This window comes from Vidua chalybeata, chromosome 10, assembly GCF_026979565.1.
Source record: "Vidua chalybeata isolate OUT-0048 chromosome 10, bVidCha1 merged haplotype, whole genome shotgun sequence".
Taxonomy (NCBI): domain Eukaryota; kingdom Metazoa; phylum Chordata; class Aves; order Passeriformes; family Viduidae; genus Vidua; species Vidua chalybeata.
The window spans coordinates 12,785,389-12,811,605 of NC_071539.1; the positions used below are offsets into that span (position 1 = coordinate 12,785,389).

A 26,217-nucleotide genomic window follows, 5' to 3' on the forward strand; every position below is an offset into this window, starting at 1 on the left:
CATAACGTTTCAAGTATGAAACGTGGGTAAAAGGATTGCATTTTTAAAAATAAATTGGTTTTTGAATTCCTCAAATCAGCTCATCTCTGGATTGAGTTAGTAGCCTCTTGGTAGGGGCCAGAATGTTTCAATAGAGCAGGTAAGCCTTCAAGTAGTTCTGATGTTTGGATTAAACATGATTTTAAATGTTGTAGGATCTCATGGTTTACCTCCTAAAAGTAAGCAGGCTCAGGTGCTGTTGACTTTTCCCATCCAAAGCAGATAGTATTTTGTTCATGATGTGTTCTGTCTACTGAGCTATGGGAAAGGAAGCAAGTCATACATACATCAAGCAGTTCCCTGAGTAATTGTGTTGATGCTGAGGAAAGTAATGGTCCTTTGTAACTATTTCTGAATGCTTGACACAAATGTAGCTAAATACTCTTAGGGCTTCTGTTTAGCTTAACTCTAAACAGGTATTTTCTGTGTTTTGACCTATTGTTTCAGTAGCTGGATTCTGTTTTCTCAGATCTGAGCCTAATTTTTTTTTCTACTTTTGTTTACCTTAAATATTTTGGGGGTTAAATTTTAAGTCTCTAAAAATAAATGCCTTAAATAGTAAGGGTCAGTGCTTGATACCACAGTTATCCATATATTTTAATTTCCACAGGTAGGTATATTGTGCCAAGATCTTCATTTCCATAATCCCAAGATCTATTGCTTTAGCTGTCATCATATACCTAAGCCCAAACAATTCTAAATGCTTTTATTTTGCTTGGTTAGCTATAGCCTGATTAGGTTCTATACTGCTTATGCTCATGTTCACACATCTGGTATTTTGACCCCCTGACAAGCATTTTCTCTTTATGCAGCTTTTATTCTACTGATGCAATTGTTGAGCTTTTGACTTTGCCAGCTGCTGCAGAACTTGCAGCCTTCTCCAGGCTGTTGGCAGCAGCTTTGTGGGGACTGGTTTAATTGAAGGTTTTTGAGGCTCAATAATCAGTGTTGGTATAAGTCAGTACAAATATCTAAAATGCAAAAATTCCACAAGAAAAGTATTTTTCTACCCACATCTCTTTACAAAGCGTGCTGCTAGGTCATTTGGGATCTGCTTGTGTCATCACACCAAAAGCTGCCAAAGACTGGGAGGCAGCTTTGTATGCACAGAAAGGGTTCTCATCTGTTCTGTCTTGTTTCTGATGTAATTTTGACCCCGTTGAAGTAACTTTAATTAATATTTTTCACATATTGCTAGATACTGACAGAACATGTTAGTTACCCACTTTATTTCTTATAATAAGTCACTGGTATAGTCATACCGTACTTTTAATTCAATTCAAAGCAAATTTTAGTAACTTCAGATATCTTTTTTCAGTAGTGCTGGGCTTTGGATATGACTTAAAGGATGCCAGTTATGTAACAAAATGCTGATTTGAATGGTAAATCCACCAGTAAAATGTTTATAGGTGTTCAATCACAATTGCAGAAAAGCTATTAAATAAAAATACCCTGAAAATTATCTCTGCTGCTTTCTCAAAATCACGGTAATAAATTAGGAAATAAAATCAGATAGATCATTGTATTCCTGTAAACATTATATCTTTAAGACTAGTCTGCTTGTAAACAGCATTTTTTGGTATTATGTAATATTCAGGGAAAGGCAATTGTGTTTGCCTGACAATACAATTTAGAGTAAAATGGCAGGTTTTTCTTTGTGATTGTATCTATACCAAAAAATGATGCAGAGCAATTTAGGGAACAGTCCTTGGAGGGCAATACAAACACAGCAATTCAGCAGCAGCTGGCTCTCCATTCGCACATCCTACTGTCCCTCCCACGCCACGCTCCCTGTCCCCAGCTAATTCAGATGTACTGATGTATCTTCTCTTATTTTGCTTTGTATTTCTTCTGGTCTCTGTTCTGAGACAGATTCTCTCATAGTGTTTCTGGGTTTGCATCTGATCTATATCTATATAGATATCTATGCTCATCTGGAAATTCAGAAAGCACATGTGAGATACCTTCATGCTATCAAGTTTCTGTGATAATACATGGAGAGACAGTAAATCTGTTCCATATTTAATCTCATCTTCTGTGGCAAGTCTTGGTTTGCAATGTGTGTAGCATTCAAAATCAAAAATTCCATTTACCTCTGTGCATTTTTCTGATCAGCACAATACATTCCAAATTCAAACAATGGTGCTGATTTGTGCTTGAATCACAGCAAAAAATCATTATGTCTCCGAGCTGAATAAAAGTAACAGTTTTAAAATGACTAAGAAATTTTAACTAAGTCCTTTAGAAAAATAAAATTTCCTATTAGCAGCAGGCTAAGTGTACTTGTCTGCTGTTGAATTGGGCCATCCCTATGGTATTCTCAGAGTTCAAACAGTAAGTTTCAAACAACTTTCCCAAAAACTCAGAAACAGAGAACCTCCTTTACAGGCTGACCTTCATTTATTGTGAAGAGGTAAAATTAATTCATATTTAAATGAAACATAGAGCTGCTTTTGCTGCTGGGATTCCTGGTTGCTTTGTTTAAGAAATGCTTCAGTAGAACTTGGTCAACAGCCTATGACACTGAAAGTAATGAGTGTGGCAAGTCAAAAGATACTCTGGAAAATTTTGCAGTGTTACACAGCCATTACATTTTTGGCTTTGAAGCATAAACACTCATGAAATATGCAACCTAATTTTAGTTTCTCTAGACTTGTGGATGAAGGAGCTGAGTTGCCTTTTTAGTGTTCTTTAATTCCTGAGTAATAATACAAAGTGAAATAGAAGGGAAGACTTGGTGCTTTCTCTAGAAAATATTTTTTAGGACTTCCCATTTAAATTTAAATAGAACTTTACTGTAAATAACATGGGTCTGCATTCAAAGCAGTAGTTGATGAGGATTACTAAATTTATTTTTAAGTTAATTTGTGTTTATAACTTACAATAAGTAAATGTATACGTGGCATTTTTAATCTGTAATGAAAGTCCCCATGCAGGAAGTTAATAGAAGCAGTTTATTTTATATTCCAGCTTGTAGATAAATGCATCATCTGGGCTGTGAAGTGAGTTCTTGGTTGATGATGTGCCAGGCATACAGGAAAAGCCGTTTTAATCACTTGGAATCAAAAGAAATTTTTGTTAATTCTGCTTGCTTTTGAGGTCATTTATAGGATCATTAGCAGTTCCTGGTCTTCCTATAAGTGTTAGCTGCATAGTTTTGTCCTCTTATGTGACACCCTAAATCTTTGTATAAAACTATCTTCAACAGCTTTGACTTTTTTGACCAATAAAATTATTTTTCTTGAAGTGACTTTACCAGAGAAAATGTGCTTGAAACTGCCTTTAATTGTGCAAAACCTGCTCTGTGTAACCATTTATCTAGTTGGCAAAGCACATGTTGGTAATAATGGCTTTATACATTTCTGCTTCCATTTCACTCCTGAGCAATTTTTCTCATGCAGTCAACATATATGTTAATGTTGTTAGACCAAGCTCACAGCTTTTATAAATTTATATGCAAACTCAAAAATAGAAGTTAAAAGTGGAGATGGTAGAAATAATTGCTTGAATGCTAACAAGAAATCTCAGGAAATAAATGTCACGATGCATGTAATTAATTCAGTGAAAATGTATACAACTTGAATCTGCATTGAAAGTACATACTGGATTATGTGCAATTTATTTTGAGATATGAAATGATATTTGTCCAGAGTGTTTCTTGTACAAACGTGATTAATAAATGTGGAGGAATAACTACTTCCTATCTGTATCATTTTCTTACCTGCGATATTTTAGCTATTAAAAAAAAAAAGGTTCTGATTTTTTTTTTTTTTTTAATAATCCAGATATCTTAAGTATGCTGTGGAATTAACACAAAATATCTTATTATGAAGGTTGCACTGCTAAGGAAGGTGGTATTTCAACTTCCAAGCTATTTCAAAATTAAAAATCTGAATTTAGTTATAAACTTAAACTAAAGGTATCATAGATTTAAGTATGAGGCTCTTTGTATCAGGAGAGCAAATATTTTGAGGTCATTTAAAAATTTCTGTCTTTTTTTAGACATTCTAAAAATCTTTTTTAAAACCTTTAATCCTTTAGGAATTTTTAAAAAAATATTTATAGTCTAAGAAAGGCATGGTGTCTCAAACAGCTCTGGTTTTACAATAGATGCTAAAGATGAATTGGTCTGGCAGAAGAGTTTGATTTTTTTCCCTGTAAACAATTTGTTATTGGTTATGAACAAATACACAGTTCACTCAGTGCTTGAGGAAGGCAAAATTCACAAAGCTGAAGTAGATTTTGGAGTAGACAGGTTTTGACATACATGGGTTAAAAATTTTTGTGATATTAAAAATCTAGCAGAAAAAGGTATGTAGGACCAGTGTTTAGGATGAAGAAACAAGCTGAATTTGGACAAGGAAAATGCCACCCTTTTAAATCATCACATTGTAATCTCTTGGTACTACTTTGGCTTGGTATCAAGTAAGTTGAATTTGGCTGTTGTTCAGGAAGTGCAGCACTGACAACACATGAGCTGGCAGATTAAATAATGTTGAGGGTTTTTTGGACTGTGTCATACAAGCATTTATTTCACATAGGTGAGGTTCATGACCTATTTTCAAATGTAAAAGAAGTCCTTTAGAAGGCAGAACCTGAGCAGTATCTCTTGCTGTTTGCTAAGAGACTCCTGTCATCTTTCATTTCCATGTCCTCATTAAACCCTCAGCTGTGCCAGGGAGAAACAGACTTGCAGATATCTTCATTTCCTCAGGGAACTTGTCCAGGTATAAAATGATCCAAAAGGCAGAAAAGACATGACTTGTAAACCAGATCAGTTCCATAGTGTGGTGGACCATGTGCCTTTCCAGACATTTGTGCTTTTTTAAGTAAAAAGGGGAACAGGAGTCAGTTGCATAAACCAATCTTGCTGCCAGAGGGAATGTTAATAAAAACTGTAGTCATGCAGCTGCTGCTCAGGTTTTGTGAGTGCCTATTATTTGAAAACAGTCTTACCTTAGGAAAAAGGCTGAGATTCTCTCAAAATGGTCAGGAATTTCCTAAAGGAAAGTGCATAAGGTTCTCTGCCTTTGGGTACTACAGTAGCAAAGTGGCGACCAGATCATATTTCTAAGTTGATTTTTTTTTTCCTGTGAGCAGGATACTGATGATACTGTCTTTAAAATAAAAGATGGTACTAAACTGTACTAATTTACTAAATAATTTAAATTTATAACTTGATATGGAAGTGTACTTTACAGAACTTTTGACCGTGCTGTATGCTTTAAGTACTTGCTTGTCTTTTTTATCCTAGGCTGACATGTAACTTGCTCTGTGCAAAGTACTTATTGAATTGCACTAGGTGTCTCCTGTAGAGCTTCTGTAAAGCGCTAGTGGTTTGCTCTGGATGAAGTTTTTTCTCATTCATTAAAGCTTAGAAGTGTGTGGGGGTACTGTACTACACATTCTGTGTGTGTATGAGAGAGTGTATTCAGCCTTCTTGTAAGTACCTGTCAGAATGATGCAATCATTTATGAATAGCACAGGCATCTTGCTTCATATTTTGTGCTATTCATACTCTCCTGGTTTTTTCTTGCTTTTTTCCATGTTTATTTTTTTCTTTTCAATATAGAGCTCTTTTTGATTATGACAAGACTAAAGATAGTGGCCTTCCGAGTCAAGGATTGAACTTCAAATTTGGCGATATTCTCCATGTCATTAATGCTTCTGATGATGAATGGTGGCAAGCACGGCAGGTAACTCCAGATGGAGAAAGTGATGAAATTGGAGTTATCCCAAGCAAACGGAGGTATGGCATACTTTATTGACATGGAGATGTCTGCTGTTAAACATCTGATCCGATTAATTCATATATTGTATATGCTTTTCTCTTTCTTGTTAATTCTGTACCACATCAGCCAGTTGTTTGATTCTTTTGTTTTTAAGTAATCTGAAGTGGGATTCTCATTTACTCAATGAAAAGTTTATTAAAACCCCATTTAGCCCTAGGAGTTGTGTGCTGAAATTAATAAAGGTGGCCCACATCCACCTTCTCTGTTCTCACTGTAAGTTGTAGGTTTAATATCAGATAATTAACCATTTATATATGAAAAGGTGCAAAGTATGAATGGATTTTATTCAAGTCATGACACTATCATGAATTCTTTCTACCCAGAACCTGGAAAACTGGAAAATCATTCTTTGGTAGCCAATGGAGATGAGTTTTTTGTTGGCATACTGAAGACTCAAATAAGAGTTTAGGTGCTCTGAATCTTAATATCTGCTATTGATTGATAATTGATGCTGTTCACTTACTGTGTCATGTTTCCTCTTTGCACTCTCAGGATTTATTGAACATGTATAGCCACAAAATACTCCAAATAATTCCATAGCACATCACTTGAGAAATAACATCTTTCCATTAGCAGGCTTCCATTTTCTGAATGTGTCATATGCAATAAAATGCATAGTACAAAAGGTACACCAATATGCTTCTGTTGTAACAAGTGGTAACTTGAAGTTCTGGAGTTTTGATGATTCTGACATTTTTGTGTGTGTTTTTGTGGTAGAGTTGAGAAAAAGGAACGAGCCCGTTTGAAGACAGTGAAATTCAATTCCAAAACAAGAGGAGATAAAGGGGTGAGTTAATGAAGTGCTAATTACACCTGGGATTGTGAATGGTAACATTTTTCAGCGGTTTTGTGTGTGGAGAATCACTTTCAGATTTGAGTGAGAAGACGAAATTCTATCAAATAGAAATGAAATAATTCTGAGCACCAAAGCAGACTTTAATTGCCAAAACACTGCAAATTGTTTAAAGAATTAGCATAGAAATAGATATGCTTCTTAATACTGCAATGTAGTAGGAGCTGTATATCCCAACCAAGTATTGAATAGTGCCATTTCTAACAGCTCTGCACCAGGTGTGATTCCTGTCACAATACCTGTGATGGGAATGAGTGGTGAGAAAGAAATGATGCTACTTAAGTAGTAAGAGGAATGTTTGTAGCCAAAATTATAGTCATTTCATAATGGCACAACAGCCAAAATTTTTTATTGCTTTGAGGGTGAGGCTTTTTTGCAGTGTTTTGGCTGTTCTGAAATTTGAGAAACAATTCCACAACCTTACCATTTCTACCAGTAGTATGTGACTAGTAATTTCAAGACTTAGGCACACGTATTTTAGATGTAAGAGTCTTCTAAACTAATAATATATTGCCATTTCAAAATATCTGAAGTGTGCTCTATGCTTCTGAGGAAGCTATTTCTTAAGAAGTGATTATATTTTTAATTGCATTAATGCTGCAGCATTGTTTAGTCATTATTGTAAATCCCACAAATGCATTTTAGTAATTTATTTCAGTTACAATGTTTTCATAACTTCAGAAATTGCATACATAAAATATTAAAGCTTCAGAATTATATCCTGATAGTGTATGACTTCAAAGTATAAAGACTCTAAAATTCATATATACATCCCTCTGCTACATGGCAAAGGTTTCAGTTATTAATGAAATGTCATGTTTTTCCCCTATAAGTATTGCTTAAAAGAAAATCCATATCTCTAACTACTTTCTGATTCACAATTATGGTACTGCCCTGGAGATTTACTGGATTATTGGCAGTATTTTTCTGTTTTGGTGCATTTGTAGTTTGGTACTGGAATAAAATATTATCAACTGACATGGTAATTTGAGTTTGCTTTTTAGAAGTCATATAAAGAGAGGCTTAAATACTTCAGATTATTTTTAATACACTAAGTCATTTTTCAAATGGTACCATGTTCTTTGAAAGATAATTGCATGGTTTTACCAATTAACTGCAAACAGTTAATTACCACTGCGTTTGAAGTAGCGTTCTGGCAAAAGCAGGGTTGGTGCACAGTCCCTGTGTACTAACAGAGCACCAAAGAAATGCATGGAATACTGAGTGGAAAAGCAACTACGCTTGCCATTGATGTAGAACTGCAGTTCTTTTTCTTTAGTAACCTTTCATTTTGCAAACGCTTACACTGTTCAGTCTTTTGCTTCAGCTGTAAATGTTTTAACATCAGTTTCTCCTTGAAGTATTCCTCTTGTATTTGTCATGATGATACTTCTCCCAGTAAGTTGACTGTACCATACATGTTCTCATGGACCATGAGCCTTCCTGTGTCTGTGTGTGCTAATACTCCATAAACAGGATGAAATACCAATTTTATATAGTTTTTGAAAATTTCTACATTAAGACCTTGAAGAATAACCCTAGTGATGGCTAACATTAAAATCCATGTTCCTTTCATTATAAGGAAAGCTAAAAAATCTGGAGCAAAAATGGTTACATTTTATTCTTATTGTTCCTTTCACATACACATTTATCTCATTTTCTGTGCTGCTTCTGATTTAATATATTCCTGCTTATGAAGCCTGTGAATGATTGCCAGTGGGCTTATGAAAAATTTAATGCAATTACTATGCATTTTCAACTAATAAGCAAATCCTTCTAGCTTTTTATAATCATGGTATCTTTTAAAAGTAATCTTTTGGCTAATCTTTTATGCAAAATCAGTATAATATTACTTTTATTTTCTCTTTTTTTTGGCAATGGAACTGACTCTGACCATTATACATGCAGTATATAAAGTTTCATATTAGCCCAGGAAAACTGACTGTTCAGAAAGTTAAAATAATTGTTGTGAAATATTTTCAAAACTGTAATGAAGAACTTGATTATGCTCTTTGAAGCACAATAAATCAGCTAGGCCTTTCATTTTAACTGTACAGATTATCCATTCTCACCACCTCAGCTAAACTGAACCACTTTAGCTTTATTACATTGGTCTCCTTTTACCAAACTGACAGACTTGCCAAATGAAACAATTACAGATGTGAGTCTTTTGTTTTTTGAATTTACATTACAGTATTTTTCAGTATACTCAGCAACTATCTCCTTTGGACATATTTCTTTGTTGTCCTTATTCTCTAGATTACATTACCCTTCCTGGTTGTGAGAAATCATTTGCAGTGACTTGACTTCTATTAGAGAAGGTCAGGAGGACCATAAGATAAAATTTGCCTATGCCAAGGATGGTTCCTGCTGGCATATGAATGGCTTGAAACTTCATCTTTTGTCTATGTGCCAGGTTGATAATTTACCAATTTTTACAGTGGAACAACAGTTTTAGTCGAACACAGATGCAAGGCAATTAAAGGTTTTATGGATTGCCTCCTTAGCAGAGTATTGTTATTTCCAGAGCTCAATGTCACTGATTGTGCTCTCATGGTACCATGTGCCTCTTTAACACCTTGTAATTTTAAGTAATTTTACAATAAACATTGGTAATGAAAATATCACTGGAAGTTTAAGTATCTGCTATTGCCAAGAACATCTGGCCAGAAGGATTCCTAGTCCTGTGGCAGGATGCAGCTCTTGTGTTGCACTGTAGGAAAGGAGCACAACTATAGACAATCTCTTTAGGAAGGCCAAGTGCTAGTTTTCAATTGTACCAAAAAGTGTGGCTCATTTTTTGTAAAAACTCTGTCCTGTTTGACCCCTACTTGTTACTGTAATTAATTACATACTTAATGCTGGTAGAAAGAATAATATGACTTTTTGAAACTGTATTGCATATAATAAAGGAATGTGAGCTCACATTGGCTGAAGAAAGACAAACAATTACTTGAAAGCTAACATGCTCCAAATTTTAGAAACACTTGTTAATAGAGTCTTGAATGCATGATTTTTTTTTTTACAATACCTTTTAAAAGATGTTTCTGTGGTGCTTTTCTTACTTCCTGCTGCATATAGGCTCTGCTTAGCTTAGAAATAAATAGTCCCCTACAGCACAGGGTCTCAAGGTCAAGTTGGGTGTTTTCCTATTTTATCATCGTTTCTACTGTAGTTTTTTTCTGCAAACCAAATGACAAAAATATGGCAAATTTTATGCCTTTGCAAAACTGGTCAGATGACCATACTCATGCCTAAAGATGGAAGGGAATTTTTGCTGACTTTAAGTTGGCTGTATTAGCTCTAGTCCCGGGCATAATTGCAATTAAAACATTACTGATTTATTTATTCTTTAAAGTTTTTTATTGACTTGGGACATCAAATTAAAGGTGCTGTAGTCACGTGATGTCTTCAGCAGAAGGCATGGCAGGTCTTACTAAAGTCTGTGCTTATTACATATAGACATACCTGTATAGGAATGAAAATGCATTGATGCTCTGCATCACTTGGACAAGGAGCACAATAATAGTTAATATTCATATGGATATAGATAACTCTAGAAATGTTTGTAACAACTGAGATGCAGAAAATGTTCAGCAACACGAGCAGTTAATGTCAAAAGCTGCTGAACATGATCCTTGATATACAGGGTTTTTCATGTGGTAATTAAAGGTGCACTCTTGAAAAACATCATTGCCACAATAAACCCATGGAATTAGCTTTTGTCTTTTCAAGTTAATCTTTGTATTAGGATGCAGACTTATATAGAACAGAGTTAAGTCCTTTCAGTGAAATTGCAATGAATTGCAATAGTAAAACACTGATAAAAGTTTCAGAGTGTTTTTAGTTGGTTGGTAACACTGCCCAATACTTCTGATGTTCTGTTATAATATCAGCTCTTTGCAAAAGCCTCAGCTTGGTTTGTTTTTGGTGGTTTGTTTTTTTTTTTGTGTGTGTGTTTTTTTTTTTTTTTTTTAATACCATAACCCCTAAATGAGATAATATCAGTGATTTAATTTACTTTGAGTCATTATGGTTTGGCCATCTTACAGCAGCCTAGTTTTCCACTATTTTTAACACGCAGAGTAAGCCTACATTTGTGAAATACAGGTCAGGCTCTATAGCATGAACCAGTTTTCTCAATACTAAGCATGTGGAACGTGGAGGATATGAGCAAAGTCATGATCCCAGTCTCTATTTCTAATGAGCTGAGAAGATGAGTGTTAAACTGAGATGTGCACTGCATAATGTGGTTGTAGGAGTCAGCTTCCGCAAAGCTGCTGGTCTGGGCCTTTGTTCACACAGAATTAGACATCCTTTGTTTTGCCCCTCCTTCTCTTCTTCAGCAGTCATTCAATGACAAGCGTAAAAAGAACCTCTTTTCCCGAAAATTTCCCTTCTACAAGAACAAGGACCAGAGTGAGCAGGAAACCAGTGATATTGACCGTAAGTATGTGGCATTCCATGGAGAGCGAAGCACAGTAGAAGGGCCTGCTAGACTGCACTAGGGTGTTACCATGGAGACAGTTTCATGAGCTGCAACAGGCTGAGGAGCTCGTGGTGCCAGTGGCAAGCCAGGCTACAAAACCAGTGCAAACCTTTGTTTGCTGTTAAAATAAAACTTAACACAAGAGTATCCCAGTTTGGAATAAACTGGGCAATACTGTTGGCTAACTGGAGGAGATAACTGCCTTCCAGTGCTGTCAGTGATGCTTCCCTGTTTCTGACTTGCAGGAGAAGGCACAGTATTCATGAAAATATAATGGAGCTTACCAGCTTCTCAAATCAGTGCCTTTAGACTGGTTTCTCAAAGTCATTCATTCTAATTTGATTTTCCTAATGAAGAGAGATTACTCTTGATTTTCATTGTTCTTGCCAGCAGTTAAAAAAATGTATTCTCAAAATGTAGTTGCATAAATTTGCTAATTCAAACCAGGTTCAAAACAAACTGTGTTCTTTGCCATTTGCATTACTGATTGCACTTCATGTGCCAGTCAAGTCAAATTCTATAGACTTATTTTTCCCTGTGATGTTCTAGGAACTGTCTCCTATCGTAGCGCCAATTTTATATATTACTGACAATTATTTTCTTTGTGATTGTCTTTTTATTGCTTGCCCTCTGGGGACTACTCTGCAGGAGGTCCCTGACGACATGGGATCAAAAGGCCTGAGTAAGTGATCAAAATACTCCAAGTTATTTTAACCTCCATCTGAAAAATTACTTTTTTTTTTTTTGACAGATCTCTTTGAGATTGGTGCTCTACTGGCATAAGGAGGTTGACTAAAACTGGTTCATAAGCTTTCCTTAGTTTGTAATCTTTTGCAGTTTTTGTTTTCAGGAACATGTAAAGTTTATGTGACTGTCACATTAGATTTTTTTTTTGTTTTCAGAAGCTTACCAGTGCTTTCTTGTTTGTCCTTAACAGTGCTATGTTTTTAATTTGGTGATTATTTTTTAATGTTCTTTATATCTTGTCCTCATACTTTTATTTATTTAAAAATAACCTTATGGCTCTTTACAGTAACAGTACAACCATTGCCGTGCTACTTTAACTAGTAACACTTTTCACTCCTCTCTCTAGGCAACTGATGTTTACAGCTACTTAAAGCAAACACAACTTTTCCTTAGCAAATGCCAGGAGAGTTTTTCTATTTTGAACACTTATGATGCTTTTAGACCAGGTGGAGGGCTGATAGGGGTGACATGAAGCATTTCTTATATTTCTATTTGAATCCAGTCAGATTCAAAAGTTGGTGTGTACTCCTAGCAGAACTGTTTGTGTGTACACACCCCACCACTAAATGTATTAAAATGACAAATAAAAAAAGGCAAGACCGTGCTTTCATCACAGATATTTAATACATACACTGTTAGGCACTTATGCAATAGGAAAAGGAGTCTCTAAAGGGATGTGGCTAGGGGTCATTAAGGACAGCATTTCTTCCCAAGGCACAGTGTGTGTGAAATTACTTGTAAGGGCCAGTGTACTTCTGTACCTGTCCTCAATTGTGAAGTAGAAATTCTAGTAGCTGTAACATTAATTTCTCAGTTCTGAAATGGCTACTTTCAAAGGAATTCTTGGTCTAGACCAGAAAATTTTAGCAACCTTTATGGCCTTATGGTTTAGAACATAAAATCATAAACAGCCTTTATGGCCTTATGATCATACCTAGTTTGAACTATGTAATGTATGAACTATGGTCCAGAAATATCTCTGGATGATTCTATTCTATAAACAAAACATGTTTCTTGTCTGTTTTTCAGCAGAGTTTTTAAAACTGCCATATCACACCTAATGCAAGTTGTGTTACATGCTACACTGTGTTTCCTCTAATATAATCCAGTATTTTCTCTACAAGAGACTAAATGTAATCAATAAATTGCCTGCATAAAAGTTGAAATGCATAATCTCAAGGTTTTTACAAAACAAAATTCATCCTGAAGTGAAAACATAAAAATTGCAGGGTTACATGTGAATTATGAATTAGTGTACTTTTTGTAATCTTATGTGCTATTTAATGTTTTTCTTTTTATTAACATCAATTCCTTTCATATGAAATTAAGCTTGATCCTGAGAGCTATGAGAAGTACGTTAAAACTTTTATATGCAATATGTATTGATTTCAGCACTTTGATATGAGTATTGTCTTTCATCTGGATTATTTTTTGTCGATTTTCTTTCTGTTTGACTCATACCATTGGTGTATGTTCCTTATTTTTTCTCATTGTGTTGCAATTTCAGAGCATGTAACCTCTAATGCCAGCGATAGTGAAAGTAGTTACCGTAAGTGTTTTTAAGTTCTTTGTTTATTCAGAACCTTTGTTTTGTAGCTCTTTCTTTGGTTTTGTTTGTCTGTCTTTTCTGGGTATTTACATGTTAAATAGAACTTCCCAGTCAGCTTCAGGTGAAATCTGTATTTGTGTATTTGGTGGAGTACTGCAAATTGTTCCATGTCTTTGTTTTTAAAAAACTCCCTAGAATCACTGCAAACCTCCTTTATTAATATTTTTATTGTTGTCTGTGGTTTTCTTAGTTCAGCTTAATTTGCATCTACTAATTTTCTAAAAATTATACAAGCTAGCTAGACCTGTTAAATTTAAATGTAAATTTAATGCTGACAAATATTATTATATGTAGCTGAGCCTTAATACTGGAAGTGTAACCAAACTGTATAATCCGTTAAATAATGCTGTAACTATCTCAAGTTTTTCACAGAGTTTTTAAAGATTTAATATGTTTATACTTCAGTGAAAGTACAGATAAGCAAACATGTATTTACCCTTGCTTTCAGCTCATTTATTTTGTCAAGTGTGGGTGCTTAGTATGAACTGTCTTCAAAGCATACGACACACATTCAGTGCTGGAGTCAGTTTTGATAAATCAGCATGCTAGTTCTCTCTCTTTCTGGAGACATAGTGTGTTCTGAATGCCACACTCAGTTTCCTGTTACTACTAGCATAAGCTCCAGTAGTGTTTGCTATTACCCAAGCTGCAGTAGCACTCCATGCTCATGGTGGGTAATAGGCTGCATGGTGCTGCTCTGCTGTGCTTTGACGTGTCTTAAACCACAGCAAGGACTTGAATCCCACTACTCATTTCCAGTGAACAGCTCCCCAGTAAGCTTCCAGTGTAGACCTGGAAGCCATGCTAGAGCAGAGTGGGACAATAGGAAAGTGGAGGATTTGAAGAGAAACAGGAAAAGAAGGAGCAGTGAAAGTCATGCAATGATTCACTACTCAGCTCCTGGCTGCCTGCTGTGCAATGGGCACTGCAGAAATACCTAATTTGTGTCAGGATAATAAGGAGGTGGTTCATTAACAGATATATTTGTTTGGCTGTCGATCTTTTCAGAGGTAATGAGCCACATATTTTCTTCCAGATGATGACACTGAAGGAGAGAATGTATATACATGTATGCAAAATGCTGGTGGTGTTGCAGACTGTAATTGAAAAGAAACTAATTGAGGGAGGCATCTGTGTTCCCTGAGAATAACACAGAATTGAGCACATATGGAAGTTGCCTTTGATAAACAGAAATTTTAATTGTTTTTAATGACACACCATTAAAACTATCTAACCACGTCTGTTTCTTCATAAATTTGCTGCTTCCCTCACTTCTGAGGTTTTTCTGAGAGCGCACTTTATTTACATTTAAAGCTCGTTATTTGTACTACTACTTAGTTTTTTACTTTATTGTTACTTGAGAAGCCATGATTTTATTATGAATGTAATGGATTTGTTTAACTCAATGTGTAATTCCGAGCACTTTTATTAAAATACTCTTTTAATTTCTTACTGCTGTCTAATATGAAAGTTATCTTGATTACAGATGAGTACGGTTGTTCAAAAGGTTCATTCTATTAATACTAATTTTTCCAAAGTATTGAAAAGCAGTGACAATATATACTTTTTGCCCTCAATCAGGGGATGCTTTTTACTTGTTCATATCTCTTTAGTAGTGTGCATAACTACTCTTTGACCTTATAGCAATGTGACTTCTCCAAAGTATCTAATTCTACGTGAGCTGGATCTTTCATAGATGAGTTGATACTTGGCGATTCCCTATTCCTCTCCCTAGCCTAAAAAGGGTTCTGAAAGTATATACTGTCCTTCTAAAATCCATTTGCATGAGTAACTTTTTGAGATGTGCAGGTTGCATGGTTTTGTGTCTGTCTTAAGGTATTCCTCACTTGCAACAATTGAGTAAATTAAAGTTTTCATTCATGTATTGCTGTAGGACAGTTTGAATAGAAATTCATTGCAAAATAAGATAAATATTTCTGTTAATGAAATGGTAACATTTAGATTTAAAATATCTTTTTGCATTTGCTTTAAAATAGAGACTAGATATATAGAAGCTCTATATGCATTTATAAAAGCCTTCATCTGCTTTCTGTTTTTACATAAACTGTGGTGTAGGTGTTTTTACATAAACTGTAGGTATGTTCCTTTGCCTGTTTTAAGTACGGCTTATGAACATCAAAGAATTTTCCAAAATTAGACAAGTGAAATATTGGAGGACTGTATTTTCTTCAGATCAAAGCAATGTCATGTAATTTGAGCTTGTGTCTTCAGAATTATAAATTCTCTGCTGTCACAGTTAGTTTTTAGTTATTCTATTGAAAGAAATTTTACTCAGAGATACCAAGTTAGACTAGAAGTAATCTTTTAGAGGGATGGCAACTGAGGTATATTTCAAATGCTTTCACTAACATTTAAAAGGCTTACAGCTGTCAAAATTCAAGATTCAGCTATTTTAGTTTCATTCACTGCTAATGTGCTTCCTGGAGCTGAGAACAATCCAAAGCATTCTTTGCTTTCAACTTTGTCTTTAAAAATGAATTTATAAAATAGTAGTTGTTTAGTATATACATTCATAGCTTTTTTGGTAGAATTATAGTGGCTGAAGATGTTTATAGAAATGCCAATTCACTACAGCATTAATGGAAGATCTGTATACCTTGACATACATGGTTGCCAGCCATGTATAAATATGGAAAAATGTTCTTGTAAATGCTGGCTTCAGAGTGTGGAGAGTGTTCCTGGTGCAGGTGGCATTGCTCTAGCAGTGAATGACAGCATGCATGCATTGCCTCCAGGACTCGTGGGGAACAGCACCTCAGCAATGCTTGAAAATTCTTCTTGTGCTCGATGTCAGCTTGACGTGCCAGCGTACACCAGGAACTTCTACTCTATGTGTCTTATGCTTTAGAGCTCGGTGTTTGGCTTAGCTTTGTGAGTTTTATAATCCATCGCTCTCGAAAGGCGTCCCTCATCAGTATCACTGTAATGCATATTGCTGAGCAGTGTCTCTATCATCATAGTCCATGGAATGACTACCTTTGAATACGTTGCTTTAGGAAAAAAAATACATTGATGTGTCTTTGCCTTTACGTTTTAGGTGGCCAGGAGGAATATGTGTTGTCATATGAACCAGTCAATCAACAAGAAGGTTTGTAGATCTCGCTCAGTATGAAATAATCTGAATTGTTAGAATGCTTTGCATGCCCTTATGTACTAAGCACCAAGATAAACTTCTTCACCCTTTTAAAGTTGAAACTTACTGTTATTCAAATGAATAAATCATAAAGGCATAAATTATAAAATAAAATCTCTGAATTATTTAGTGTAGAATCCAAAGGTATGCTACTTCAGTAATTTCTTGTGTGGTTTGTATTGTGGAAGGAAAGTACAGTATGCTTAACAGTTTTGTCAGTGAGAACCTTATAAATTATAGTTTTCTTCTGTTTCATATTACTTTAACATTCTCACTACTTCAGCATTCTTCTGTCACAGGAAAAAGCATGTGAATAGATCATTTGTCTATTTACCAATTCAATTGAAATGTCTCTAATCAGTCTCCCATATTTGTATGGTTTTCTTATATGCCTATTTTGGTTAATAATTGCCAAGGGATTTTTTCCAGAAAAAAGTAAAATTTAATGAAATAGAAATCACTAGGAGAAAATATTTTCTCACACTTGCATTTTAAAAAATTGTGTTTTACTGATTTCCAGTGGAATGGTTTCCCCTCACCAGAGGGACTCACAAAGGGAGAAACAGCAAAAATGTTTTTTACTTAATTAGTAAGTTAATAGATACTAGATTCAAGACATTCCTCTTACAAATATAGTAATAAAACGGAAAGGAAATAGCTCTGAGTCAAATTAAAATATATTTAATAGGCCAGACTTTAATTGATTGGTATTTATTTGTGCAGACAGATTGAACCTAAAATTAAAATTTGTACTGCTGAAATTACATGATCATGGGAGCATACTTAGGCAGTATTGTCTTAAAGGTTCTTACAGTGTGATTAGACATAATCTGCTTAAACTTAATTTTCAACCCAAATCCCTTTATTATAAATAATTAAACTACTTTCAAAAGGTACTACACTTAATATTGTAAGGGTGTTAATAGTTAAACTATTTATATTTGAGTAATTTTGTATGTGAATGCTTAATTGTGGTCTTGGAAGAAAAGCTTCTCCCAACACAGACACAGAATTTTATGAACTGTGCTGCTGCAAAGGTGCCTCTTTGAATTGAAAATATTTTCAAGCCTTCCCTCTTTCGTTTTTCCATTAGAATTTAGGATGTTAGTTTGTAAGAAGGTTTTTTTTCCCAAAGGCTTCGTAATTTAAGACTCATTTTCAATCACTGAGAATGGTGATTTAAGAGTGAAAGTCTAACATTTTAATACGACTGTGGTATTAACTGATTGATGTTCTTCAATATGTTTTTATTCTCTTTAGAAGTACATATTCTTTTAAGTATTAAAATCATCACTATGTGAGAGAGCTTATTTTGACGAACTCTTAAAAGTTAACAGTCATATGAAATACAACTGACATTATTCCTTTATGTTTATTAGTCAGTTACACTCGACCTGTGATTGTTTTGGGACCCATGAAAGACAGAATAAATGATGACCTGATCTCAGAATTTCCAGACAAATTTGGCTCATGTGTTCCACGTAAGTCTCAGCAAATATTAAAGCAATTTTAGGTTATATTTTTCTCTTAATTTTTTTATAGACATTCTCTGTATGGTAGGTTAAAAAAAAGTTAATATATTGTTTAAACTTTATAGACATATCTTAATATTAATCTCTTTGTGACAATTTTGCTGTATAAATGGGAGGCTTTTTGGATATTGTAGGGAAAAAAAAGTCACTGTTTTTCGTTTTGCTTTAAAATCTACTGGTTTATATTTAAAGATACTACTAGACCAAAACGAGATTATGAGGTGGATGGACGTGATTACCATTTTGTCACTTCTCGAGAGCAAATGGAGAAGGATATTCAGGATCACAAATTCATTGAAGCTGGCCAGTACAATAATCATCTTTATGGAACAAGTGTCCAATCAGTGCGAGAAGTAGCAGAAAAGGTAAATCAGTGCCACTTACTTTCATTTGCTGAGGTGATTATATGCCTGTGCTGACAGGGAAAAAGAGAAGAATGGCAAGAAGCCATTAGGAACATTCCTACTTTTAAAGGAATTTGTATAAGACTAGAAACAAAGTCTTCTTGTCACAGATGAATTTAGGGAAATAATGAAAGCATCGTGATTAAATTGTGGGAAAAGAGCAACCATAATGTGCCCTCTCATTTAAATAGAATATAGAAGAAGTAATTGGAATTATAGGCTAATTAGCTTAGCTCACATACACAGATCATTAACTAATGAGGAGTAGTGCTGATGGAGTTAATTAATGTGAGGATCCTTTTGACATAGACCTATGCAAAAGAAAACTTGCAAAAATGTTATTCTTTGTGCTCCTCATGGTTTTAGCTAACAAAGGGAAGAGAGTAAATGTAAAGAATTCAATTTTAAAAGTGTTTTTTTTCCATAGCTAGTCATATATTTTGAAGATTGACCCTACTGTTTCTATCCCAAAGTGATTAGAACTATTTCGTGCAAATTCTAATTATTTCTAAAGTCTTAACGAAGTTGACTTGATCTGTCTGGAAAAAAAAAAGTGGGAAAAGGGAAATGTATTTCTGAGAGTAAGGTGCTTGTCTTAAAGAAAATAATGTGGTGAAAATTTTTTGCAAATGTTCCATGTTGAGTTGATGGGTGTTGTTCTGCTGCTGACAAATCCAGTGCATTTACAGTAGCCAGTGTTCTCTGATCTCTGTGAAAGAAGGAACAGCTATTTTCTAGATGGGAACTCAAAAGTAGGGGCACTGTCTGGACATGCAGAGAGTAAGTGTGGGTAGTAACCCATGTGCCACAGGGCTGTAGTTTAGTCCTCTGGAAAACTCTGTAGACCATTTTGACCAAATGGGTGAGTATTGCTATTTCTGGCAACTGAATTTACTGGAAGCAAAACCAGGGCAAACACGGTGAGATTCTGTGGGGCAAGTGATGTTTTCTTCTCCTGTCTTTGTCACCATATGGAATGGAACCTGGCCCTGTGGGATAGAGTGAGAAAAGGAAAGAAAAGAATATTAATTACAGAATTGTTCAAGTAAATGAACAGTATTTTGTATGGGAGGCTGAACAAAGCTGTGAAACTATCATATGTGGTTAAATTATGAAATTATTGAATAGTTTAAACATTAGAAATTTGTTGGCAGTTGCTTTACTTGGTGGCACAAATACAATCATTCAGTTCCATCGTGGACCTGAAATTGGCTCTGTTCTTTTGTCCATCTGTGGGGATTAGTAAGGTACAAAATTGCTATGAATCTTTCATAAATGGACACAAAGAACAAAGTATTAGCAGTTAAATCTCTTGCACAGGCACCATGGGACTTTGGGTAGATCCAGCAATTTCTTAGTTGCAGCTGACATTATTTTTCTGGGAAACAATGGCCTATCCTTCATTACTGTACTTTAAAATCATGACAGGGCTGCAAACTGGTTGATCTGAAACTATTCCCATCCTTGTATTCTTTTCCATCTTGCTGAAAAGATGAGTCTTTTCAGTGGGTTTTATTGCTGGGATACAAAAGATGATTTCCAAGTTTTCTGCAATCAGTTTAGGAGAAGACAGAACACAAGTGATGGCTATTACCCCAAAAGAACCAGAAACAGTATTCTTAAAATAGCCTTCAGTTGTGTTCATTTGCCCATGCTTCCAGCTGATCCCCGTCTCTCTCATTTCCTTACCCACTATGGGCACAGCTGAAGATGCTTTCTGATGTTGTTGTTCAGTTATAGAAGGCACTGGCTGCTGTGCAGTGCTTCTCAAACAGATGCAGTGCAAGTAAGGAACTAAAATGTATATAATATTATTCTAAATGCACTGTGCAAACAGCAAAATAGCTTCCCTGGATGAAAACATGCTTGTATCACAATGTACTTGTGTTTCTTTTCCTTGTCTTTCAAATCTTCACATGGAAAGAATCTTCACATCCTCTTTCCTTTGGAATGATCAGCAGTTTGTAAATCTCTGTCTCAAGGCCACAGTTAATGCACATTCATTTTTGATTTGGAATAAATTGTCATGGTTATATCCCATAAGATCCAGCACAGGTACTGTGCTGGCTCTCTAGCCCTCCACCCTTCGGCTTCTGGCTAAAGCTGTTGGGCCAAACACGCAAATAGTGTTTTACTTGGTCCTTTTTTCTTTTTCAAATAATGCTCTTAATTGTCAGTTCTCAGAGCATGTGCCACATTTAAAGACGTGGACAGATGAGCATATGTAAAATCCTCTGCTAGGACATACAGACACCTTTTGTAAATGTTACCAGTTGGCATCCAGACCCATGGACTGGATCTGGGAAACATCAGCTGAAAGCAAACAGACATATATATTGTTCATGTGGGGAGAACACTTCTCTTTAAAAATTCCTGAAATAAAATTCTGATTTTGTTGGGAAAGAGACCAAATGTAAATGATCCTAGTTATTTCTTCTGCCAGGAAGCAGAAGCATGTCAGTAATTTCAGACATTCCTGCAGGAACGATCTCTCTGGAGTTCAGGAATGGTGTTGTATGATATGATTAACCTTTGGTTATATGGTACTTGTGGGTTTGTATCCTAGCTCACAGATTTCTGCAGTGCACATTGGTGACCTGCTAAAGAAAAAGCTTTTCTTAATGTAGTCACCCAAGAATGTTTTTCTGTTCCTCTTCCCCTGTACCCTTCTAAAATGACAGTATGCAGAATTAATCCTATGCTACTCAGAAAGGAAAGAAGTAAAAGTGTGTGAGGTGGAAATGAGCATATCTGAGATGAAAGGTGCTGAGAACAGGAGGAGCCTTTGAGATGAAGCTGGAAAATTCTTATTAGTGGGAGAATAGAGAGGGGGAGGAAAACAGCCTTATCACACTGTCTTCCAGCTGCCCAAGGAATGGGCAAGTTATATTTGTTTCTCAAGAGATGAATGATAAATCGACACAAATAAATTGCATTCACCATCTCCAATGTGGTATTTTTACTGGCTGGTACCTGGGGGAGGAGAGGGCTTGTGTGCAGTTCCACCTGAATATGGTGGCATATTTCCCTGCCAGCAGGGGTGGCCATTCCCTCAGGTATGCCACTTAAATCATCTGGCTCCTCTCTAAACCACATCTGTGACATGGCCACCTCCCTAAAGCATCCTCAAATTAGTACCAAAACAGAGCAAAATAAAACATTTTAGTGGTATGGTTGAAGTCCAGCTGTTCCACTGTATGGTTCTGCATTGCTGATTGAGCTGCAAGCTGTGATGAAGAAAGGAATGAAGAAAGAAGGGTCAGGAACATCTCAAATGATGTGTGATCCAGCAGAGGAGATTGGAGGATTTCACCTTGTGCCAAAGTGGTAAAATCACAGTACCACTGATGCAAATACTATAATTTTCTTGGTTTCAGTGGAGACATGTTTTCTCTTCTAAATTATTATGCTATGCTACTTGTGACTTAAACTTTGCTTAGTGCCATTTTCCTTTCTCTCTCACTTTTTAGGGTAAACATTGCATTCTTGATGTTTCTGGTAATGCGATCAAAAGGTTGCAGATTGCCCAGCTGTACCCAATCTCCATTTTTATTAAACCCAAAACAGTGGAAAATATCATGTGAGTAAAAATAAAGTACCTCAAGCTAAATTGTTTCAGATTGTTGTATTTGAAAAGCCAGCCGCAAGTTATATGCAGACAATTCTAATGTTTGTGTTTTAAATAATATTTAATTCCCTGACTTTAATTTTTAGGAACTTTAAGATGGGGCTTCTAATCCAAATTATAGTGTTTGAAAACAAATGTCTTTGTGTTCAATTCCATGCAACATAATGCTAGAACAGCTCATTTCCACTACAGTCTTTGCTTGGTGTCTTTAGGATTTAATCCTTTTATTAGGATTAATATTCAAACAACAGTTTAAAACCTTAAAGAGTCCAAGTACATTATGTGGGTTTAAGAAAGGTATAATATTTGCACTTTCAGGGAAATGAATAAACGCTTAACGGAAGAGCAAGCCAGGAAGACATTTGAGAGGGCCACGAAACTGGAGCAAGAATTTACTGAACACTTCACAGGTGTGTTTTGCTTGTGACTGCTCACTTGCCTGAGTTGAAATTTTATGGCTTGCTGTAAAAATAGTACTTGCCTAACCACTGAGATAGTGAGCTTTGTTTTTCAGGTGATCTGTGATTACTTTGAGGTATAGAGCCATCTTAGTATCTCTACACTGATTTCCCTTTGATCAGTTAATTTAATATAAAAAATAACAAAAATTTACTGGGAGCTTAATTTAGGTTTTAAAAACACTAAGGCTTTCTGCCATTTTCCAACTTCATCAGCAGGTTCTGTTTCCACAGACTTAAACTTTACACTGAAGCACATCTTTCTTCAACTTTGAGGTTACTGAGGTTTGGAAGAGGTGTGGTTGAATTTAGCTGGAGAAAAGATGCTGAAGCTTCTGGCCTATTTGCTTTGCAAAGACATTTCTAATTCTTTCTCATGCACTGTTGTGCTGTGAACATTATACTTGGCCTGTAACAGTGGAGTAGCCTCCTCCCACAGGCAGTACAGCATTGAGCTGCAGATGGGGAGAAGGTTTTTAAGAGACAGGAATGGAATGGTAGGAATAAAAGGGAACGAATTTGCACAAAAGCAAAGCTCAGAAGCAGTACTACTCTATTAATGCACAAAAGAGTGAGTCTGACCTGCCTCCAAAACTGTCTTTCATGCTAAATTTTACTTCTTGGGTTATTGATGCTGAGATTGTGACACTAATTAAAAAGAAATTGCTTTCTCACAGTGATTGCTTTTCCAGGCTGAAGTGTTGGTAAGAACAGATCAAACTTCATTTTCACCAGACCATATTTTATTCTGATATGTCAGAACACATCCTCATTGGCTCATTTCTAGTTAATTTCTAGCTTTGGCAAAAATATATCAACCAACCTGATAGGAATGAGTATAGATTGCACTTTTAACTGTATAAGGAAGCCTCTTGTCTATAAAACTTGAATCTGTTGTCTGGACAACAAACTCCATGAGTTCCTCCTTTTTTTAGCCAAAAGCAAAGGTAGAGCTATGTAGACATCTCAAGATCAGCCTGCCTTACTGTGCAGCTTTAGGATAGAACTGAGGAGCTCACCAGCCTGTGAGGACACAGCCCTGCACTGTCTTGCTTTGTGTTAGAAACTCAAATGAAAGCAGGGCCAAAAAGAATACTGGAGGATGCGAATTGACTCAGGCAAATTGGAACACATGGCTAGGAAAAGGTTGTTCCTGTCCCCAAGGAAGTGCTTTGTGTGTCCTCCAGACTGTGCTTCAGTCCAGCACTGAAACCAGGAGTGTCCACAGGTGTCTGTTTCTTCAGCAGTCAGAAATCCTCCTGCCACTCTGAGGGGAAGGAGCAGCCTGGCGTGGAGCAGCCTGGCTTCTGCACGGAACGGGAGGGATGATTGCTGATTGCCACATTATGTTTTGCAGCTATTGTCCAGGGAGACACTCTGGAAGAAATCTACAACCAAGTGAAACAGATCATAGAGGAACAGTCTGGTCCTTACATCTGGGTTCCAGCAAAGGAAAAATTATGAAAACAGATTTTTATTTTTCATTTTCTAACTACATCACCTACTACATCTGACGACTCTTAAGCCCTTCCAGTGGAGCCTGCCTCTAGTTCTTTCCAGCGTGGTTCATACCCTAACCATCACATTCTGCAGTTCCCATAATGCTTTACATTTGGTGTCTCTCTTAGTTTAAATAATTTGTATTATTGTGTGTTGTTGGTTTGCCATTTTTCGAACATGACAGTGGAATGGCCTGACCAGCTATTAGTTTAGGGTGGGGGTGGGAGGGAATTGCTGGGTAAAATTCCTTAATGTTTAAGGGAAAGTAACTTTCAAAGATTTTTCAAAAAAGCTTTATAGACATTCTTTTAAAATTTCATAACAATTGAAAGAAAAGTTGTATTCAAGGAAGTTGTAAATTATGAGTAACTTTGCACGCTTAACTTTAATAGTATGGTTTGGTCAGGGCAATCAATTTTGGGTTTTATTTTCTGAGTTCAATCCTATTGTCACGGTATCTTTTTTTCTTTCCAGGCAGTTAGAAAGAAACTTTTAAATTTTGAGTTAGCATTTTCATTAAGTCCCATTACTACTCCTAAAGGGATATTCATTTTCATAATTTCATACAGATATTCTTAAAATCTATTTTTTCATTTTTTGCCAATAAAATTGCTAGGGACAAAGATGTGTAATGTTTTTAATCTTCCTCATGAAACACTATTTATAGTGTGTTACAGAAATTCTTTATAAATAATGGTCATCACACTTTTTGAGCCTAAAAATATGTTTAGGTGCTAGGAAATCTTGTATTTTTCAGAGGAATGCCAAATTTGCATTGGCAGTAATTCAGAAAACAGCTGCAGAGATGGTCATTAGGGCAATGAGAGAATGATTCATAGCCTAAAAATGTGTGTGTCCTTAGGGGTCAGATTTTAATGAATATTTTACCCACAATAACTGCCTATTTTGTTATAATAAATATATATATATTAAACTTTCTTTAACTAAACTCTGTAACTATGGGAATTATTTTCTTTACATAGTTGCGCACACGTATAAATATATATATATAAAATATATATTTTTCTTTTACCACCTACTCCTAGCTTTTTGTTTTGAATAAAAATAAAAAAACAAATTAGAATTTACCTTCCTTAATCACAGAAAAATCAAACGGGCTGTGATGGCTGGGCATGAAGTCCAGGGAATATTAGTACAAGAAAAAAATACATGCAAGTTCTCCTCTTTTCTACGCAATTCTGGGTGTTTGTCTTCCCCTGTCCCCTTTATAATATGCATGTCTTAACCAAAGGAAGAATTCAGAGTCAACAATATATTTTTTTTCTGTACATGTTCGTCTCTGATTGCACAGGCACAAGATCTTCCATTTGCAATGCACAAACTTCTGTGCTGAATGTTATGAATACGTTGTACCAAAACCTTCAATAATGAAATTCTCTTATTCCCATATTATTTGGTACCTGCCATTGCTTGTTTGCAACTGATTGTTTTTTAGAGGGATGTACTTATGGCAGTCATGGGGCAGTCACACAACCAAATCAGCTTTGGTTTGTAAAGAATTATCAACACTATCCATTCCATTTGTTAGAAAGAGGAGAACAGCTAATAAACTTTATTGTACAATACATTTGTCAAGTGTGTTTTTAATTATGATAAATACAGGTGTTGTAGCACTTTAGAATAATTGACAGAGACTGTAAATGAAAATCAGATGTTAGAGAAACACTGGCAGCCACACTGGGGCTACTGAAGTTACTGCATTAAAAGCAGGTTTAAACTTGTGACACAATTATTGCTGATGTTACATGGGATGCTAGTGCAGCTTACAGGAAGTTAAAGCTGCTGGTGTATGCCCCAGAAGAGTTTCAGGTTTTCAAGATCTGGGAAATCAGGTGTGCTGCCTTTCTGAGAATTCCTGCCCATGAAAGCACATGGTGTACTGGATTGATGCAGCTTTTGATAGGTAATGTCATAAGTTTCTAAGGCAGCTAGAAGTGTACTGTTGTGTCTCCCTCTTTGAAAGTGACTGATTGTTTGAGGTGTCTTGTGAG

The 26,217-nt window shown here is 35.7% G+C and overlaps 1 protein-coding gene across 10 annotated transcripts in view; it reads left to right on the forward strand.

Annotated features, from left to right (window-relative positions):
* The window catches only part of DLG1 (discs large MAGUK scaffold protein 1), a 144,033-nt gene extending 118,242 nt beyond the window's left edge, over positions 1-25,791 (forward strand). For 5 of the 10 annotated variants that reach the window (XM_053951560.1, XM_053951563.1, XM_053951568.1 and 2 more), the window contains 10 exons: positions 5,612-5,788; positions 6,549-6,618; positions 11,031-11,130; positions 13,428-13,469; positions 16,588-16,638; positions 18,063-18,164; positions 18,408-18,580; positions 22,090-22,199; positions 22,566-22,657; positions 24,063-25,791. In XM_053951560.1, the coding sequence (XP_053807535.1) occupies positions 5,612-5,788; positions 6,549-6,618; positions 11,031-11,130; positions 13,428-13,469; positions 16,588-16,638; positions 18,063-18,164; positions 18,408-18,580; positions 22,090-22,199; positions 22,566-22,657; positions 24,063-24,169 (1,024 nt within the window). In that variant the 3' untranslated portion in view covers positions 24,170-25,791. Of the gene's footprint in view, positions 1-5,611; positions 5,789-6,548; positions 6,619-11,030; positions 11,131-11,821; positions 11,856-13,427; positions 13,470-15,000; positions 15,037-16,587; positions 16,639-18,062; positions 18,165-18,407; positions 18,581-22,089; positions 22,200-22,565; positions 22,658-24,062 lie in introns of all 10 variants that reach the window. The other 5 variants (XM_053951561.1, XM_053951564.1, XM_053951562.1 and 2 more) reach the window with 3 other exon arrangements.
* The last annotated feature ends 426 nt before the right edge of the window (positions 25,792-26,217 follow it).